The sequence below is a fragment of the Hordeum vulgare genome, chromosome 5H (genome assembly GCF_904849725.1).
Source record: "Hordeum vulgare subsp. vulgare chromosome 5H, MorexV3_pseudomolecules_assembly, whole genome shotgun sequence".
Lineage (NCBI taxonomy): Eukaryota > Viridiplantae > Streptophyta > Magnoliopsida > Poales > Poaceae > Hordeum > Hordeum vulgare.
The window spans coordinates 523,635,703-523,657,012 of record NC_058522.1 but is presented as its reverse complement, the minus strand read 5'-3'; the positions used below and the strand labels follow the sequence as shown (position 1 = coordinate 523,657,012).

At 45.9% G+C, this 21,310-nt stretch overlaps 1 protein-coding gene across 1 annotated transcript; it reads right to left on the bottom strand.

The window, feature by feature from the left end:
* Window positions 1–8,709: 8,709 nt before the first annotated feature.
* LOC123398632 (bisdemethoxycurcumin synthase-like) lies at window positions 8,710–10,529 on the bottom strand. Its single transcript, XM_045093084.1, has 3 exons — window positions 10,353–10,529; window positions 10,235–10,238; window positions 8,710–9,701 (listed from the first exon to the last, which is right to left on the bottom strand). Exons 1-3 carry the CDS (start codon window positions 10,527–10,529, stop codon window positions 8,710–8,712), a joined length of 1,173 nt encoding a protein of 390 aa, XP_044949019.1.
* Between the last annotated feature and the right edge of the window lie 10,781 nt (window positions 10,530–21,310).

Genomic DNA, 21,310 nt, shown 5'->3' with positions numbered 1-21,310 from the left:
AGCCGCCGGGCGGACGGGCGCGTGTGCGGCGGCAGCGCGTTCCTTGGCGCTCCGGCTTCGTCCACGGGCACGTGATGCAAAACGCTCGTTGGTTGCTACTACCCTGCTCCGTCTTCGTTTTCTCTCCTGCTGCTGGTACGAGCAATGAGCCACACCTTCTCGTGGGGGCACGCCGAAAGGAACTGGTGCAGACTGAGGTTTCAAGCATCAAGTTTTTGGGGCAAGTCTGTGTTCGTACGTACATTTGTCATTCTCTTGGTGTGGGGGCTGCATTTGGCGTCGGTCCATCGGGTGCATTCTTCCGTCCAAATGGTGCTTCTCTAGAACCTAGCTAGCACTACCAGCTGGAGCGTGTGGGAACCGGCTCCTGCTCTCTTGGGAGTATTGGCCAGGTCCCGACTAGTCACGAGAGCTTGTGTGAGCAGCGTGTAGGCACGCCCTCACACTTGTCAGTCTTGCAATTTCGCAAATAAATGTGTTGCATTTCGGTTATTGGCGGTCTGGGGCACATCAATCATGGGCACGGCCGGGCACTTGAGTGTGTGGGTGTGTGTGTTTTTATGAAACACATCAGGGGCATCGACAGAGAAAAAACATCATCACGACTTTGGTGCGGGATGGCACAATGTTCACAGGACAGGATGACATCTCCGATGCGGTGGATGGTTACTACGAAAACCTCTTTGGCTCGGCAGACGCGAGGCTAAGCGCGCTCAACCTGGACGTACATGACCTTCCATCGCGTGATCTCTCACACCTAGAAGGCTAGAAGAAGGCGCGTTCTCGATGGAGGAAGTGGGGAAGAAGATAAAATCAAGGGAAAAGGTTTAAATCATCCAATTGATTTCTTGAGTGACGTTCGATTCAGCTTTGGGCGCGTTCCGTGATGAGAGGGCGGCATGTAGGATTTTGTATTTGATGCGTGGTCCTCACTTCACTACTAGTACTCCTGTACACTCTATTTTCAAATTTAACCCCATAGTGAACTTTTTGCTGTTATACCGAGACATGGTGATATTAGCTACTCCCTCCATCCGGAAATACTTGTTATAGGAAGACTGTATCTAGATATATTTTAGTTCTAGATACATCTAATTTAATATATTTATGCGTCAAGTAATTTTGGACCGAGTGAGTACATTACATTACAGTGAACTGCATGTTTGTTACTAATCTAATGACGGAAGCAAGTATTGACTTTCAAAATGCATACTTGCGATGGTTTTTTCTTAAGGATTTTTCTATGATATAAAATGAAGATTTGTTGGATAGGAGAAAAACAAAACCATCCCATTGATCGATGCGCAACGCCACTGGTGCAAGCTTGAAGTGTGGCGTTGCAAGGTCGGTCGCTGCTGCTTCAAGTGAGATGTGCAACACTACTATATGTTGCAAGGCGTCGAGTCTATGTTGTGACACGCGTGGCCATGCCAAGGAGCGTCGTTAAGCATTGTCGGTGCTGCGAGTCTATGTTATGAGGCGCATCGCCATGCTGCAGGAGCATCATCGGAGCACCGTTGTTGCTGCAAGTCTATGTTGTGAGGCGTGTCCTCATGATGTGCGAGCGCCATTATAACACAACCGGTGTTGCGAGTCTATAGTGCGGGCAGCGTCCCCATGCCACGGGAGTTCCGTCAGAGCATAGTCGGTGATGTGAGTCTATATCCTGAGGAGCGTCACCATGCCACGTGAGCATCTCATGTCGTCGAAGCATTACCGATGTCGCACGTCAATGTTGCAAGGTACGTTGCCATGCTGTGAGGATAGTTACCGTGCAACGGGAGAGTCATAGTGCTGCGTAGCATTGATGTTCCATGAGAGGATCACAAGTGTTGTGATTCTAGATTGAGAGGCGCATGGCCGTGTTGCACGAGCACCACCATGCCGTCAGCGCATCGTCGGTGCTGCGATTCGATGTCCACGTTTTGCCTTGGGATGTTTGTTGCTACGGAGTCGAAGCTGTGGCGGCGGGGCCCTGTAGTATACGATGACCGGCTGCAGGTAGCCCGTTTGGTGATCTTTCGTGGCGCCAGTCGTGCTTGGTTTTGTCCTTCGGAGTTCTTCGTCTGAGTCGTAGTTGCGTCGTCTGGCCGTAGGTGGTTGAGATTATGGCATAGCTCTTCATGCAGCTTCACGTGTCCCCTTCAAGGTGGGGTGAGTCGATGATCGCCTACGGCGGAGTCGGAGTTGTTTGCTCAGAGTGCAGGGATGACGATGACGCCTCTAGGGGAGGAATGATGACGATGACGCCTGCGTGCTGTCTCGTCGAGACCCTCCTTGGAGTGGTGTGCGTGAGCTTTTTTATATGTACCGCTTAACGGTTGTAACGGTTTTAGCCTGGTTTTTTAGAATTAACTAGTCAATTCTCTTCTGCTTATTTAATTGATGAGGCAATTGCCTCCGTTTCAAGAAAAGGTATTGGAATTATCATCATAAATGGTTGTAAGACAATAATTAATTAATCAAGTGCTTTTTCCTCACAAGAAAAATACGGTCTAAAGATGACATGGTTGTACTGTACAGCCGGTAGCATGCTTTACTACTGACCTTGCTCTCCACGAGGAGTTGGCTAGTTAGAGCAACTATAACGTACCGATCCATTTCGTTCATGCACGTCCATTTGGGTCGCGACGGATAGAAAAGTCGTCTCAACACGTCGACTCAAACGGAGGCGCGTTCGCTTTTCGTCCGCCTGGCGACACATTTTCGGTCCATTTTTTAACCTGATTTGCGTCGGCGCGGATACGAGACAAAGGCGCGTGCCCAAAAGCACCCACCATTTCCCTACAGTTTCCCAAAATCCTCCCACCCGCGCGTGCTCCCGGCCGCTCGCCATGGACGATGACCTCGATGCCGTCGTCGGCCTCGCCTCCCTCGCCTAGTCCGGCATCACGACCGCCCCCTCCCGTAAAGGTAAGCTTCGCACCCCGCAAGACCGTCACGGCACCCAAGAAGAAGAAGTAGCTCACACCCGAGGAACGGGCTAGGAAGTCGGCGAAGAGAAAGGGTCGGAGGCATGCGACGGACGCAAGGGATGAAGCAACGGTCGTCGCAGCCATAGCCGTCGTAGCGCAGCGGGAGGTTACCGCTATACGCGTCACGACGACAATGAGGGAGGCGCTATTGTATCTAAGGTTAAACCCTGGCCACCACGGGCTCGTCAACACCGACGTGGCCGTGGTGAGCACTTGCTCGTCTGCGTTCCCTTGAATGGTGCTGCCAGAGTCGCCCTGCGCGCCGATGACTCACCCGATTCTCGGCTTCCACGTTTAGCCACAAGCCTCCCACCTTTCCGAGGAATGCTCGCCGGAGGTGAGCGTGGTGGCGCCTTCCACACACGTGCCCGCGCCCATCGACCTCAATGCCACACCGGTAGCCAGTGGCTCGTCATCCGATGGGCCGAGGAAACGTGCGCGGGAGATGTCAGTCGACATGCTCTCCGGCGTCCGTAACCTATTCGAAGGAATGTCGACGGCCGTTGACGACGAAAAGGCTAACCTCTTCATGTGGAGCATCATCTTCGAGGGTGATGCGGCGACCACAGGACCGCCGCGGCTGCGGCTGGCTACGATCCCGAAGAGACCCAAAACCAAGACAGCCAAGGTGGGCCGTTCACGCGGTCGACCTATGATCAAGCCGGAATGCAGCGTGCCTTCAAGCAAGATCAGGTCAGCCTGGACCAGGACGGCTTCCTGCTCGACCACATGTTTCCGGATGACTATGACCTTGAGGAAGAGGATGAGGTGGACATCGACGGGGAGCCTTTGTTTGGGGACGAGCTCGCCAACCAAGTCGTCGGGGTGCAGCCGAAGCGCAAGAGCATACGGACGAAGGCATAGATAGCGGCCGATGACAAGCTCATTTGTGAGTGTTTGAGGGACATTAGGCAAGACCCCAAGGTCGGCGCAGAACAAAAGGCATCAACCTTTTGGATTCATGTGCATCGTGAGTTTCATGAACACAATAAGTTTCCGCCGTACCAAATGCAAAGCACGCGGGGGTGGGTGTCCATTTTGAAGTGATGGAAGGTGATCCAATAAGAATGCAACAAGTTTTGTGCCACTTATGAGAGCATCAAGGCACGCCCCGTGAGCGGCATCGGCATGCAAGACATGGTATCCATGCATACACCCTTCTTTGTTTGCATGTTCATTTGCTAATATGCTTGCGTGTAATTCATTTGTAGCCATTCCAAGCTTTGGAGTCATTCAAGGTCCAACACGAAGGCAAGTCCTTTAACCTTTCTCATTGTTGGAGGATAATCAAAGATGAGGGTAAGTTCAAGATCCAATATGCCGCCCTCACAGCGCATGGGGGGAGGAAGACGTGGAGGAGGTTGGGTAGGGTGAGAGGCCACGGCCGCGAGGAAGGACCAACTCCAAGAAGGGGGGCAAGCGGATGCGGCGGCGATCGCCTTGATCGCAACCGTGAAGGGCATGCTGACCACGAAGGATTCAAGGGAGGAGAAACGCCGGCAAGCCAAGGAAGACAAACGAACGCCTTCATAAAGATCCAAAGGAGGAGGCTTGAGATGGAGGTGGAGAAGCAGACGAGATGCTTGAGATGAGGCAGAGAAGCGAGCCAAGATACAAGAGACCAAGGCCGCCAATGCCAAGACCATGGCGAAAGAAGTGGATCTTGCTAGCATGTTGATAAGGGTGGATCTCAACACCGTGTCGCCATGGAAGAGGAAGTGGTTCAAGAAGATGCATGCCGACATGCTCAAGTTCGACGACGAGTGATCTATGACGGCGAGTGCCATCCTTTTTTGTATGCCGGGAAGTGTGCTTGCATGACCATGGCCATGATGGCGTGGTCAAACGCTCTCCCCTTTTTTGTGTGCTGGCATGTGTGCCGACCGCTGTCAAGTGCGCCAACATGAACTATGTGGTGTTTTCTGAAGCTGACATTGTATGTCGATCGTTGGTATAATGTTTGCAAAAACATTGGGCGACACCATGATTGTTGGCTTGATCTACGGTCGGGGGCCTTTTTAAATATGTGCACGGACATAAAATAGATCACGGACGTTAGGCTCACTTCGACCGAAATCTTAAACAGGACGGATGTCGAACGGACGGCCGACCGAAACGAATAAAAAACGGACAAAACCGTCGTCCGTCTGGATCGGCGTGTTGGAGTTACTCTAAGGTATATCGTATACCCTCTCCGTCTCAAAATAAGTGTCTCAAGCTTAGTACAATTTTGTAAAGTTATACTAAATTTGAGACACTTATTTTACAAAGTTATACTAAGTTTTAAACACTTATTTTAACACAGCATCACGCAAGGACTAGGTCGATGAGGTCACTACGTCAGCAAGACAAAGCTCACAAGGACTTGAAGACATGAGGCAAGGCCACGGTGGTGGATGTCCAACAGGTGTGACCCACAGGGCATGGGAGGGTGGTGTCGACCATGGTCGAAATGGCTAGCAGGCGAAACGTCAAATCAGCGGGAGATGAGCATGGATGCTCGGTTGGCAGCGTTAAGAGCAGCTTCAAGTGGCCGATTCAAACGAATTATGATTTCCTCGGCTTTTCGTTCATTTAGGTCGTTCGTCGGTTCGTTCGGTTTATGATTTGGATCGGCAACGTCCAACACGCCGATCCATATTTGTCCGCACGGCCGGCTAACCGCTGCCGGTTTCAACAAATACAAATATTTTAAAATAAAATGATATGACATAGTTTCACAATCAAAAATAAAATACAGCAAAGTTTTACAAGCCCAATAAAAAATAAATTGTCCACAAGATACACCTATGAATTGCCAACATGGTCCCACATATGGTCAACCATATCATCTTCCAAGTGAATATGAGTTTCAAAATCACCTATTTCATGATGAAATTGGATGAACTGCGCAAATGATGCCGCTTCTCCGCCATGCTGAGGCACCACATTGTCACCCTGAAACTCAAACTCTTGATCGTAGAGATGTTCCGGGCGCTCATCCTCTACGATCATATTGTGCATGATGACACAAGCAGTCATCACTTTCCACAACTTCTTGGTGCTCCAAGTTCTAGCAGGATACCGAACTATGCCCCATCGAGATTGCAGTACACCAAAGGCATGCTCGACATCCTTCCTAGCACTCTCTTGCTTTTGGGAAAATCTTTTCCTTTTCTCTCCGACAGGGTTGGAGATTGTCTTCACAACAGCGGTCCATTGTGGATTGATTCCGTCAGCTAGATAGTATCCTTTGTTGTAGTTGTGACCGTTGATGTTAACATTGACCGGCAGGCTATTGCCTTCGGCAAGCCTTGCAAACACCGGCGAACGTTGAAGTACGTTAATATCATTGTGTGATCCGACCATGCCGAAGAAAGAGTGCCAGATCCAGAGATCTTGAGAGACCACGGCCTCAAGTATGACAGTGCAAGCCTTGACGTTACCCTTATATTGGCCTTCCAAGTGGTATGACAGTTCTTTCACTCCTAATGCATGCCTAGCCATACGGTTGAAAACATGCCTAGCCATACGAAAATGACACCGGAATTTCTTATGTTTGAACAACGGGTTGCTTGTGTCAAAGTAGTCCTTCCATAGAAGAAGGTGGTAGCTCTCTTGGTTGCGATTCAATGCCGGAACATGCCCTGGAATCGAGCCTCGGAACATTGGCCGCTGCATATTAAGGTGGTCATGGACCAACACGCCAAGCAACATCTCCTTATCGCCGGATGAGGACTCGTCGGAGCCGCACAAAACATTATGAAAAAAGAACTCGTCGACGCAATTCATTTTGTACCTTTAGGCAAAATGTCGAACAACTTGCGGGCGTGAACGGCGAAGCTGACCGGCGACGACGGATTAGGGTTGGGGAAGTTGCGGTGGCTCGGGCGGTGATGCGGTCGACAACGTGGGTAGGCGCTGGGGAGGTACGGGAGGAGGAACCGAAACTCGGCGGCGCCGACGACAGGGTTGGGAGTGAGGCAAGGGCTAGCTGTCGGCGCTATCAGTAGGATGAAGGACGAGCAATGTGCCACTGACTGACGGGCCAGGATGAAGAAAGCGTGCATCGTTCATGTTCACTTTGTGTCTGCGCCGACCCAATTGAGGCTCAAAATTAGGCCGGGAATGGGCCTGCAGGCGAAAGAAAAGCGGACGCGCGTGCCTTTTGAGTCGGCGCGTTGGGTCATCTTTTCTGTCCACGCGGACCCGAACAGACGACTGCGGACGAAATGGGTCGTCCCGTTGGAGTTGCTCTAATGCTGCGACGGTTATAAGGCGAATCCAAAAAAACTGATTCTAGATTTATCCCTTTGGAGTGCGTGATTTGTTGTGCTCGCTGCCGATTAACTCATGAAGAAAAACAATATTGTACCACATACTTTTTTAGCAAAAATATGATACTACATAGATACTCCGCAACATTTATTTTGAAAACGAGAAAGTATAATTTTTTTAAGCGGGCGCGTCTGCACACGCTTAAAACATGAGGCCCTTTAATGGTACAACTAGAGGCCTTTAATGGTACTACACAAATTCTGGAGTGGTACTATGGATGAATCTGATCCCTTCGGTTGATAAAATAGAGGGTCCTCATTAATATGATGTATTTTAAAAGGACCTTTTCCAATACTTGCACATATGTCAGAAACCACAAAATTATAAATTATAAACAGTAGGTATCTGTGTTGATTTTCATAAGAAAAATATTCGCCGCTTCCTTGTGGCTTTCCGAGAAGCTAGATCATGTACCCTCGCGCTCTCATACACGAGCTAACCCACTCGGGCCTCACATTATTTTCCCTACATATTTTCTTTTTAACTTTGATTTTCTCTACATATTTTCTTTTTTTTCTATTCATATTTTGCTGTTTCCTTCTCACTTTTTTCATTCATGATTTGTTTCTAGAATTATTAAACATTTTTAGTTCACAAAAGGTTTTTAATTTTGGAGCATTCTAATTTTCCAAACTTTTTTTTATTGTGTAACCCTTTTAAAATTTGAGTATAATTTTTAAAAAAGTTTAAAACATTTTTTTAGTCACTAGAACTTCTTCGAACTCTCTGGATATTTTATAAAACTGATGAACATTTTTTAGAGAAGTGAATGTTTTTCAAATTCATGATATTACAAATACTTTATATCATTATTTGATTTCGTGAACAATTACCAAAATTCAATAAAATTGTATAAAGGGAAACATAAAAACAAATGATAAAACAAAATTAAAATGAAAAAAAGAAACAAAAAACTCATACTTGCCACTTCCAAGGTAATTGGCTGGAACTAACCTTTGTTGCCCCGGTTCCTCGCCCCCGCTCTAGCCAGCCCAAAGGTGTGTGTTTGGTTAGCCCAGTTTAAATTTCATGCAGTACTTCAATTTTCAATAAATTAATTTTATTTTTTAATTCTTTTTACGCACTATATTATTTGATTAAGACTTGGTTAAATATCAGTCAACTACACATTCTTCTTATAAGTCTATCCTTCATGTTTGGCGGCTGCTGCAACACACCTAGCCCCGTCCAAGGTCATCAGGTACTACCAAGGAAAAAAAGTGTGGCCCTTGGAAATATACTATTAGCGTGTTATTAGTATGTCATTAGTGAGACATTGTATATTGATTAATTTAACGAGACAATTTCTTTATATGTTATAGGGTGCTATTAGCGGCAGTATGATGTGAAATTTTTCTCAGTGGGTACTACACAACCTTCATAAACATACTATGATTCAGTTGCTGATTCTGAACAGCTATTTTTCCTTGAGGCTGCCAGTAGCGTGCAGCACCATGGTCTCGATCGTGATTCCGGGACCGAACGCCACCATCACACCCCACTCGGCTACCTCCTGTCCCCTTGCCCTACGCCGGCGCAGCTCATCGAGCACGAAGATCACCGTCGCGCCACTCATGTTCCCGTACTCTCTCAGCACCCGTCGGCTCGCCGCCAGCTTCTCGGCGTCCAGCCCGAGCAGTTCCTCGACGTGGTCCAGGATCGCACGCCCCCCGGGGTGGATCGCCCAGAAGAGGTCGTTCCACGTAGCACTGACGCCAATGGACTCGAACGCGTCGATCAGACAGCGCTCGACGTTGCTCTTCAGCAGCTTCGGCACCCGGACGGAGACGTGGAAGTCGAGGCCGCCTTTCATGAGCCGCATGGTGATCTCGTCCTCGGTCTCCGGTATCGTCGTCTGCGTGGCGAAGGCCATCTCGAACAGCGGGCGCTCGACGCTGTTGACGGGGTCGGCGCCGACGATGACGGCGCCCGCGCCGTCGCCGAATATGCCCTGGCCGAGGATGGTGTCGAGGCGGCCCTCCTCGGGCCCGTAGAACGCGATGAGGGTGAGCTCGGAGCAGGCCACGAGGACGCGCGCGCCGCGGTTGTTCTCGGCGAGCTCCTTGGCGAGCTGCAGCGCCCTGCCGCCGCCGGAGCAGCCGTTGAGGCTGAGGATGGTGCGGGACACGGTGGGGCGGAGGCCGAGCAGCGACGCCAGGAGGAGGTCGGCGCTCGGGGCCTTCCCGCCAGAGTAGGTGCTGAAGACGAGGTGCGTCACGTCGGCGGCCGGGCGACCCCACTCGACGACGGCCTTCGCCGCGGCGGACGCGGCGAGCTCGGGCACCGCGGCCGAGGCCATGTCTATCCGCGCGTCGAGGGTCGACAGCGCACGGTCGCTGAAGTCCCGGTGCGCGCCGAGGAGCTCCTCGTCGAGGTGCACGTAGCGCCTCTCGTTGCCTGATTTCTTACCTGAACAGGAGAGAAACGATTTAGACTTAGACACAGACGAGAGAAAATAAACCGCGCGCTGCATGCATCATGCATGCACGAGAAGATTACATATTCTTTTGAGGAGCGAAGTCTGTTTTAAACCTTAAAATTATAAAACCGGTCGGAAATGAACCCTCACCTTTTCTCTCGTGGAGGTGACGGGGCTGCTGATGGAGGTGGAGGTGACGGGGCTGCTGATGGAGGTGGAGGTGGAGGTGACGGAGGTGGAGGTGACAGGGCTGCTGATGGAGTCGGCCGCGACGGCGGCGTCGGCGTCCGCCGTGCTGTGCGGGATCAGCGTGGCCTTCTCTTTGTGACCGCGCCCGGAGCTTGGCGTGATATATATTGGCTGCCGAACTCTACGTTGGTGGTTGCCATCTTGTGCTGCTCCGGTGCTCCCCTCTGCTCAAGCTCGTCGTGGCCAGATGGGGAAAATGGCTATGATGTGTTGACCCACACCTAGGAGAAAAGCATACACCCGACAGGATTGTGCTTTTCCTGCTCTGCCAAACATATCTAGGGATTGGATAGACCGGGATTAGAAAGGTTAGGGTACAAATTTCAGGGATTTAGAGATGAGGGTTCAGTTACGTCGGCAATTACAATCTTAAGGTTTATTTCAGACTTCACTCTTCTTTTGAGCTTGTCCTTGAGCTCGGCATGGTGCTCGCTGTTGGTGACGCGGAAGTAGTACTCGGCGTAGTCGTCCTGGAGCATGGAGCTCGCCGGGTTCGCCGTGCCGATGGCGAGCACGGCCGCCGGACCGTCCGCACGCTGCGCGCGACGGATCTGCTGGACGGTTGCCATGTCCGTAGTACGTACGTCGACCGCTGCGCTCACAGTAGGGGTGGGCATATTAACCGAAAACCGATATACCGGTCCGAAAGAACCGGGACCGAAGCCGAATGGACCAAAACCGAAAAAACGGTTCCTATTTCGGTCATTAAAACTAAAGAACCCAAATTAGTATGGTAAATTCGGTTCTTACACACAATTGACTTGAAAAACCGAATTTAAAGAACATGACTCACGCTTCCGTGTTATGGCTGGCCCAGTCCAGCTGACCCAATCCGTGGAATATTGCTCTCAGCATTTTAAACCTTTTTAGTTCTCTGGTTTTGTCCACTAACCCATACGTATACTAAATCATTAAATCAATTAGCCCATATATAGTAGGTACTAGTTGTGTTTGCATCCACGTTTAGTACCACATCGACTTGCTAATGAGAAAATAAGCATGTACGTGACTATAAAACTAACACGTAACCATCCTTCTTTTTGCAACTCACACCGTAGCATGTGCAGAACCATGCATGCATGGTATTAAATAATTATAAATCACTTCTAGACCTTAACTTGGGTTCTGTTCGGTTAGACTTAGAGAACCAAACCGAAACTTTGGCTGTAAAAATAGTCGGTTATCTAATCGCCAAGGTACCGATCGGTCGGCAGTATTAAATGACCGAAGTAGAAATCCGAAGAACCGAATCGATCGGTTCGGTTAACCCGAATGCCCAGGCCTAGCTCACAGTACTGGAGTACGTAGCTAGCTGGCTTTCTCGTTGGCTTTCTAGACCTGCCTATTGTTTATTGAAGGAGTATATTATAAGACGACTGCCATAAGTGAACAATGTATATATACTCCCTTCGTCCGGAAATACTTGTCATAGGAATGGATGTATCTAAATGCATTTTAGCTCTAGGTACATTTATTTTTATACATTTCTACGACAAATAATTCCGGAAGGAGGGAGTATATTGCTGGACAAGCTGAAGATGACTCCCTCTTGCGATGGAAAGAGCGACGTGGTACTGATTGTTCCGCGGGATTCGTGGAAATCAGTGCACCCGCCTGCCGCCCCATACTCGCGTTGATCCAACTTTAGCTAATGACAGCTGGGGTGCGATCGGAATTGGACATACCAGGTCAGTAAAATACCAAGAAGTCTCCAGGAAAGTACTCCCTTTAGTAAAGTGACTGCACATCACAACACCGTATATCTCCTTAATAATAAAACACGGAGTGCTTCTGTCGTGCGTCGTGGTTATTTTATAAAAAACCATCCTATTTTTGATAAATCAACCCGCAGTCCCTACTTTAGTTGATTCAGAAAAGACGTTTCACTTAAAAAAATCCAGCAGCACGACCCTTCCTCTCGATTCCATCTGGACTCCAGCCCTACCCCGCCCCACCCCTCCTCACCGCCGTGCGCCGCCGTTCGCCGTCACGCGCTGCCACCGCCTACACCACCGGCGCTCCTACCCCTAACCCGAGTGCCAACACACCCGCGGCCATCCACTACCGGATACCCTCAGCCCTCCACCGCAGGCGAGCAGCACGACCCTTCATCTCGATCCCAGAGAGGCGGCTCCGGGAGGGTCAGCCTGTACACCCTCTTCTCCACGAGGCTGTAGAGGCACGCGACATGCTCACAGACGGATTCAGAGGTGTAGAGCAGGCATGGCGTCTGGGCCTGCTTGTGCTTGCCGAGGCTGCCCAGGGCGCCGTAGGCGGAGCGCCACCAGGTGCAGACGGAACTAGCGCGTACAAGGTCAGGGATCTCAAGGGCGGAAAAGTTGAAAGGGGAAGCCAATGAATTTGACTAGATTAGAAGAGGAAATGGGCATATATTGTTGTCGATGGAACATTTCCGTTTTTCTGTCCCTTCCTCTCTCTGCCTTTTTAACAGAACGCCATTGATGCTGTGCATATACTCCAAACTGCAAGTGGAAATGGGTACGCGATTCTTTATTGCTATTATTATTGTATGTTCTTCTTTTGTGGGATTATTTTGTATTTTTTAAGGAAACTGACACGTGCATAACTTCTGTAAAATAATCAACACATGAGACTAACGAACCTTTACTAGATTCTGTCCCAAAAAAACCATTATATTCAGTGAAATCACTTAAGCTTCTTTTTTTTGCGAGAAAAAAGTACTTAAGCTTAGCGTAATGAAGCTTTGTGTCCTGTCAGATGAGCCTGACAGAGTGAAGTAGATTTCAACCAAACGTATGGTGTATTCACTGTTGAACATATGAAAATGTACTGGAATTCGAAGAGAGTTAACTTTCCTTATAAGAAGGTGTGGAAACTGAAACTGCAGTGATTTTATTTATAAAGCGGGATGAAGCCTTTTTCGAGAAGCTGAAACTGCCACAAAACCTCAGCTTATTCAGCGATGTTTACTAGATAAGTATATTTTTCTATGATGATGAGGGAACTGTGTGTGGTTCGGTCTTCAGATCAACTTTGAATAGTGCCAAAAAAAATTTGTTAGCTTTCTTCATAGGTAAAACATGTTTTCCTTTGATGGTTAGCTTTCTACATAGTTAAAACATGTTTTTGTTTGAATATTAACAACAACAAAAATTATATATAAACAATCTCACTTCAATCCCCACTGCTTTTCCATCCAAAATAAATTCTTTTGCATTTAAATATTTTAAAAATCCTTAGCAAAACTTTTTTAAAATCATTTAAAATTGGTCACACAATTTTCAAAATTCATATTTAAAAACATGTGTCCCCGGCCGTGTGAGTGGGCAAAATAGGTAGACATGGATGTAAATGCTTTTAGGATGGCTTTTTTACGTTTGCGCGTCATACTCTAAAAAGCAATAACATCATAAACTTATTACCGATGTATATTAAAACTGGATATAAAACATGAAGCGTACCATCGAACGAACAGAGCAGATTTTATACAACGCACGAACATTTGTACAATTGACATTTATTAAAATTAATGTCGCATAATAGCAAAACAAGTAGGTTTTACACTTTTTTCTAGCCCGATGCAACACACGGACACTCGTCCGGGAGACCTGGGTTCGACCCTAGATACTCCCCATTTTTTCTAGACTTTTTCTCAAACCTCAAATATTTTATTGATTAAAGTATTTTTACAAATATTCATATCTTTCAAACCTCAATTTCAAATTTAACATGTTATGTAATAAAAAATATTCATGATTTTAAATATGTACACAATTTTTAAAAAATGATATGATTTCTAAATTGTTCATAATTTCATGAAATAAAGAGTGATAATGTATCTCAATGATGCAGTAAAATATGATCATCCCCATTGAAAATTACGAAAAAAATTCCGTTACAACGCACGGGTCTTTTGCTAGTACTACTCCAATGCACGGTCAAGCTAGAACGCAGATGCACTAATCCCAGTTTTCGTGGGAGTTGTGATTTGTGAACCCCTGTTGTGCACAACGACGACTATTTTGGGCACCCATGGGCTGGCTCAATTTCTTCAACTGGCCTTGCCTTATTTGATCGCGCTAATAGAGACGTCACTGTGAAACCAGGTCGTGTGTGACCGCAAACATCTTCCAATATCTTTTTGATGCGGTTAGCGCCGGATGTCACGTCGCTGGACTTTTTTTTAACACAATAGTATAATACTTCGGTGCTTTTCATTTTTTTTAACACGATATTATACAAACGTTCATATACACGTGCATACACTCATCTCTATAAACTCATATGTGTAAACCTTATACCTATGATGGTCTCCAACAAACTGAGCTGGCATATCATCTTGAAATTTACGAAGTCACCATATGTGCCTCATCATCGAGGGCACCGCCTCCTTCCACTGAAAGCACATCACCGGAAATTCTGAAATAAATCCAAAAATAAATGCGAGCATGAGGACTTGAACCCTCGTGGGTTGGAGATACCACAATCCCTCTAACCATCCAATTACAGGTTGATTCACACGATCGCTGAACTTTTATTCCATAATTATAGATTTTTTTAATTGAACAGATTTTTCTTCTTTTGAAGGACGAAAGAAAGGCAAAACTTTTTTTCATTAACAAAAATGCTATAAATCTTTTACTAATCCCTGCTAGCTCAGATTTTGAAGCGGGGAGAAGGAGACACGCCATCGAAACTCGTTAGCTAGAAATAAAAACGGCGAACGCTCTCCCAACTGAACACACCGGTCCACCACACTGGCTAGCACCTCAGCCTCCACCCGGAAGACTTAGGGTTGAATCGATTTGAATCCCGGTTCCTCCTTTTTGTGACAAAATAATGCAAAATCTTGTTTTACGTACTTGGCAAATTTACAGAAAAAATATACTCTACATGGCAATATTTTGAACTAGTACAAATGGTCATCACCACAGATCTTTTAAACTGGACACCAAATTATATATCAGTTTTCATCCATCATTCCAAACTTGCCATGTTTCTATGGCATATATATTTACAGAGCATGAAAAAAAAACCATGACAATTTTACCAATTACACCATGGTAGTTCTATTGTAGGCAGCACAACAATTTATTTATTTGGGCAATGGTAATTAGACCATGGCAATTTTTTTAGTTAGATCATGAAAATTTTATTAACTAGACCATGCTGGTTTTATTGTAGTTAACATGGTAATTTAAAATTGTAGACCATGGCATTCTTGTCATGTAGACCATTATTTTTTTATTCTTAAGATGCTTTTGCAAAACAACACCGCTTTAATTTTTCATGCGGCTAGTACAAAAATTTCAAAACTTCCCAGGATTCTTAGGAAATACTTTATTTTTGCAAAACTTCCATGTGATCATTAGATAGATTTTCATGATTTGCCGTGTTTCTAGAAAACATTCTTTTATTTTTAATTTTTGCTAGACTACTTCTACTTTAACAGACATCATTTTCTATGCTATATAACTTGGCAAATTTGTTTGTGTTTTTTAAGATGCCATTTTTTTAATACTTGGATCTTGACATTTGTTAGAGCATTCCATTTTATGTTATGTAACAACATGACAATTTTGTTTCTAGTTTTGTTAAGTACATCATGGCAATTTTGTGTTGGTAACCTACATACATCCTCGCAAATCCTTTTTTTTATTCTTGTACAAGGGAATGTTGATCGGGCTTGGTGATCTTTCAAAGGCCCCGTCTGGCCGTTTAGTTCACAGTGGGGGGGGGGGGGGGGGGGAGCTAGTACCGAACAAAAAGGAAATGTGTAGGGCTCATCTAGATGAGACTTAACAAAGTCACAACTAACTCATATGCCACTTGATTTTCATGAAGATTCGTGCAGGTTTTTTATTTTTTATCTTTGTTTGATTACTTAAATGATGTTTGAGAGTTAGATGAGACTTTGTTAATTCTCATCTAGATGAGAATTAGCAAACCCGAAACAAAAATGTTTGTGGACAGAGGCCACTCGCCTTTTTTATATCAAATCTAATTTATTTAGGGAAACTGGTAGGCTTCAATCGATTAATCTTGCAGCAAGATCAGTCGTCCCATTAGAACACCTGGTTGTTTGATCGCAAGGTTGTAATGCAACTTGTCTTCTCCTTTCTCCTAGCATTCACCAGGACCTCGTGACCTTGGACTACATCTCCTCCCACTCGTGACATCTCAGGCAAACAATGCCCAATCATTGTAGCAGCAGCCCCACGACAGCATCGCCTATTCCCCGGACTGTCGATTTTCAGTCGCACCAGCATCCCCGCCATTGTAGCACAGGAGATGCTCCATCATAGGATCCCATTCGACCGGTGATGGTTCATCGCAGCACCCATGATGCTACATCACAACACCGGCAGCTCAACGATCCTTCATCACAACACCGACGACCCCGGTAATGCTCCATGCCCGCACTGATAGGCCCATGTGTGATTGCTCTGGTATACTCCATTATAGCCCTCGCTATGCTCCACGTTGACCACTTTATGCAGCAGTATCGATAATGCAGAATGCACCACGTCGACAACTGTATGCAACAACATTGACATTGTAGGAGGTATCATGCCGGCCATTGTATACAGTAGCATTGATGTTGTAGAGTTGGAGCACTAGATATCTTGTTGCCACCTTACGTTTGGCGCTTGCAGCATCACACCCTTCGCAGAAAGCAACCCCATTCCTCAAGTTGCATTGCAACATGCATCATTAGCGAGGTTGCCCGAGCACTTGCAGCGATGACGGATGTTGCGGTGAGGAGGTGTAGCAATGGTGCTGATGTAGAAATCTTGTTGTTTATGTATATCTGGTGCTAGCAACATCGCACCCTTTATAACACCCGACTCCCACATGTGTTGCCTTGAAGTAGGTGTTGCCGGCGAGGACGCCCAACTCCTCGCAATGAGGATAGATGCATTCGCCATGTCAGCGTCGTCCTTCCAATGTAGCAATAGTGATGTTGTTGCCAAACCGGGTTCTGCAATAGTGGCAATGGCAGCGACAAATCCTCAAGACGTGGTGGTCGTAGACGGGTGCAATCGCGTTGGTGGTGTGTGTGTGTAGAGTGGTGATAGAGAAAATCATTGAAGAACGAGAAAAAATAAAAGTGATCAACGAGAATAAGTGGACGGGCTTCACATGGTAAGAATATAAGACTAGATGGCTAAAATGGTAGGTAAGCCCATGCAAGGACACGTGTCGCTCGATGGAGCTGGATGATGACGGTAAAAGGTAAGTCGGGCAAGAATATGTGTTTTCCTTATTTTAGAGCAAGAAAACATTGGTTACAAATAGACAACTGAACTCACATACACAAAAATGACCCTAGAGGAAAGAGAAATCACAACTAAACTTACATTCCTCAAATTTATTGTAGGACCACATCAAAACTTGTTTCCATTTATCTCGACTCAAACTTTCTCCTCGTTTTAGAGATAAAGCACCAACCAAGGTCCATATAACATGCAAGTGTAAGTCTGAAAAGGAAGAGAAATGGCAAATAGTCTCCTCGAACAACAACATAAACATGTTCAGAAGAAAGTAAAATAAAGATACAAGGTGCCACGACCGAGACGCCAAGTACTAGGAAAGCGGAGAAACACGACGGTCGAATATCGTCAAATATGCCAACCAGCATGCCCCTTCCTTGTTAGGTTCCAAATTCCACTACTTAGCCCGATGGGCGAGTGTTGCTCCTGCTAGAGGGCATTCCCGAGCAGTGCGTCCTTTGGCACAAATGAGTCTCGAGAGAGTGTGTTGCAAGCCCCTGGGAGGCAAGCACAAGGGTCGCGGGCACCAAAGCCAGCGACTCTAGCATGGTCGAGGTGATAGATGTCGCCATTGTGTCACCATAGCTCTACACATATACGTGTAAATCAACAAACTTCATTCAATTATCGGAATAGTAGATTGCCCAACAAGATGGAGATTAGATATCACCCCGATCTAGGCAGACAACCACAGTAGTATCACCAGAACATGGCGACGACCTTGTGCGCAAAGCATCAAAAGAAGGAATTGTTAAAGAAGATTATGGTGTCGCCAAAGATATCCATGGAACTACACCGACATAGAACACAAATAACCACCTAGTCGTCCATGAGAAACAACCAGGGTAGAAACTCCTAAGCTCCTCGACAATGTTGCACCAAGCATTAAAGAGAGGGGGTTGGAGCCCAAGAACTTTTATTTGAGATAACACATTCCTCTCGTTACGAACTATGTCGTCTTGACACTAAAAAATACCCTACTGCGTAGGGCGGCCACTCGAGGCAAGGCCGAGAGACGACGTCGTTCCTAACGTGAGGAATCCGCTCCCCAAAGTTAGTAGTATACACCAGCCAAGAGACGAGATACCCGAGTGTGTGGGGGCTGTCACTAGAGGTATGGCTATGACCTGCATGAACAATTAAAAACTGATTATTATTTTTAGCATGCCAACTTTTCAAGTGCGCTAGATGCATGCAAATTGCAAAGTTCCATGATGAAAGGAGACTCGAGGATCTCGTGGTGGAAATAAATCGGCTCTCCAAAGTGATTTTTGTTTAAGTTCCGTTGAGTGTTGATTATTTTCTCACGGGCTCCTTGAATGTCTTTTCGCCACGAAAATGTGCATGCTTCTAGCGCATTTAAGCATCTTGCAAGAGATGAGGCTGGGCTCCAAATTGTCGCTCTCTATTTGGTTTTGTTTCTTCCATTTCTTAGTTTGAATATTGTTTTTTGGGACCAGGAATTTTTGTTCACTCAAAGTATTGTACCAAGACGATACAACCATGAGTTGGAAAACGAGTCCAAGTCGTAGGAACTTCGTAGTTATCTTAGTCCAAGGTTGCATAGATTTACTAGAGATGAGAGTTATGGTTTGAATGGTTTGAAAGGCTAGACTTATCAGTTGAAAGTTCACCACGTTGGAAGTTGGAATTTCTGTTCTTTTTTCCTGAGAGTGATAAGTAAAAGACGGCAGATTAATCAAAAACGGGGCGGTAAATTGGTCAGAGATTTGACTTTTGTGTTGTCAAAAGCTAATATAATCTAGATTGAAAGCAATTCTAGAGTTCAGTTTATGACTTCCTTTGTTTTTTGACTGTGCTTTCTCTGGTCCTGGTGCCAGTAGCGTCGCCGTTTATCTTCACCGGCCACCAGGGGTGGACCCAGACAAAATTTTGACTGGGGGCGTTATATTTGACTGGAGGCACACCTTCTATAAAGTTGCTCATTTTAAAGTGTTTTGTTTCAAAATGTACACAAATACAAAGAAAATTTAAAAATTTGAGTGGGGCCTAGGCCCCCACTCAGTTGAACTTGGGTCCGCCCCTGCCGGCCACATGGCGAGAACTGAACACACAAACAGATCAAGTGATGCTTTTCTTATTCAGGAGATTAAAGATAGTTTGTCACAACGTAGTTCTAGTATTACTCATATTCATCATAATAGTAATTTCTCTAGAAATGCTTGGGCAAACTTTGCTAGGGTTCAAGGCCGAACTATAGTATGGCTTGGCTCTGGGCCAAAAGACCAGGTTGAACGCTGTCATCCATGATTGTATCCTTTTGTTTTTAAAACATTGTACGCGCATACACTAGTCTTATGAATATACACGTAAATCTTACCCTATAAACACTTTTGAGATACCGAGTCGGTATATCATCTTGAGATTGACGAAGTCATCACAGCCGCCTCGTTGTCGAGGGGTCCGTCTTCTTTCACTATACATGTATCGTCGGAAATCCTGAAAAATAATAATAGAAGAACAAGATTTAAACCTTGATGGGCTGAGCATATCAATGTCCTCTTAATCATTCAATTATATGTTGATTCGCGTGATTGTACCCCTTAATTGAGTAATAATACAAGAATTATTTTCGCAACAGAGGTAAAAAGGATGTGCGCATCTCGACAAGCTGGGAGGCGCTCCGAATGGTTCAACCAGGAGGGGAATTATGGGCCTTGCCTAAGCTGAGGTTGGCCCAGTGTTGATGGGCCTTCTTTTAGCCTAATTTTTTACTCCTCAGTGGAGTTCTTTGCACTTCTGCCAGCAGGTTCAGCAGAGCATGTTGTGAACTTGTGACAGCAATGATGGGAAACAATCATGCCATTAAAGGTCAGCCTGTATGTTAACATATCCATGCACGAGTGTCCGTTAAAGCGTTGCTGATTGCCGATGTAGTGTCCCACTCGGTGCAAAGCTAATTGGGGGTTCTATGCCACATAGCACCGCCGGAAAAAAATATATCTGAAAGGCACTCGAGAGGAGAAGAAAAGCTACTCCACGTTGTGCATGATTATTAGGGCCTGTTTAGGACTGATTTAATTCATCAAAATCAGCTTCACTTTATCAAATTCACTTTGAAGCAGTTTCATACAGAAGTTATAGGACTATCTATTTGATTGGTTGAGAATGTTTGGCTTCCATCTAGCTTCAGCTTCAAAAACAGAAAATCTGATGGAAACAATGGCCCTGTTTGGATACTCTAACTTAGCTAAAGGTTAGAGTTAGTTTCAAGCTCATGACTAACCTTAGACTAACTCTAGCCAAAGAGGTGTTTGGATGATAGGGTTAGATTGACAATAGTTGTACTTGATGGAGAGAGGAAAGTGATTTTTTAGTGGGTCCCATGAGAACTAACTCCAATTAACATCTATTACCTGATGGATAGATAGAGAGAAAAGTGACTTTTTAGTGGCCCCATAAAAACTAGCTCCAATTAGCACCTCTTGGGTGGGCTAGTTTTTTTTGGTTGGGTTAGATGCAACTAGCTCCAATCTAACCCTCATGTTTGGATACTTTAGTGATATTTGAGCCTCAACTAGCTCAAATTAACTCTAGCCTATGGATCCAAACAGGGCCAATCTATTTGATTGGTTGAGGGGAAATAAACGAAGGGGTATCCACTTACTGGTGGCAGTGGTGGGTAATTTCCCCCCAACTCTAGCTTCTACAGTTTTTTGGAGCACCCTCTGATGAGCTTCATAAAAACTTTGAATTTCTATCTCAGATTCTACTTTTTTCGGAGCGGCATATCGTGAAGCTACCCCGTTTGGCTTGTCTTTTCTGAAGCAGAGCTGAATTTTAAGGAGCAGAGCAGTCCCAATTAGGCCCTTACTGTCCGTCTTTACGTGTTGCGAAACAAAGTAGCCACCAAGTGTCAGACAGGCGAGATTACAATAGAGCATAGGGAATGGTTTAGCACGTACGTACAGCAGGCATATTTGAGTGCCAACTTTCTGTGCAAAACATATTTGAGTACATGCTTTTCGATAGATGGCACCTCAAATCCAACCACTTCCTTTGTACTACTACTACCGGGACAAAGCTAATGATGGCACACATGACAAACGAAACGATAACAAGGCGAAACACGC

Excerpts from the sequence above, each read along its gene's own strand:
- LOC123398632 (XM_045093084.1), bottom strand. The coding sequence starts at position 10,529 with ATGGCAACCGTCCAGCAGATCCGTCGCGCGCAGCGTGCGGACGGTCCG.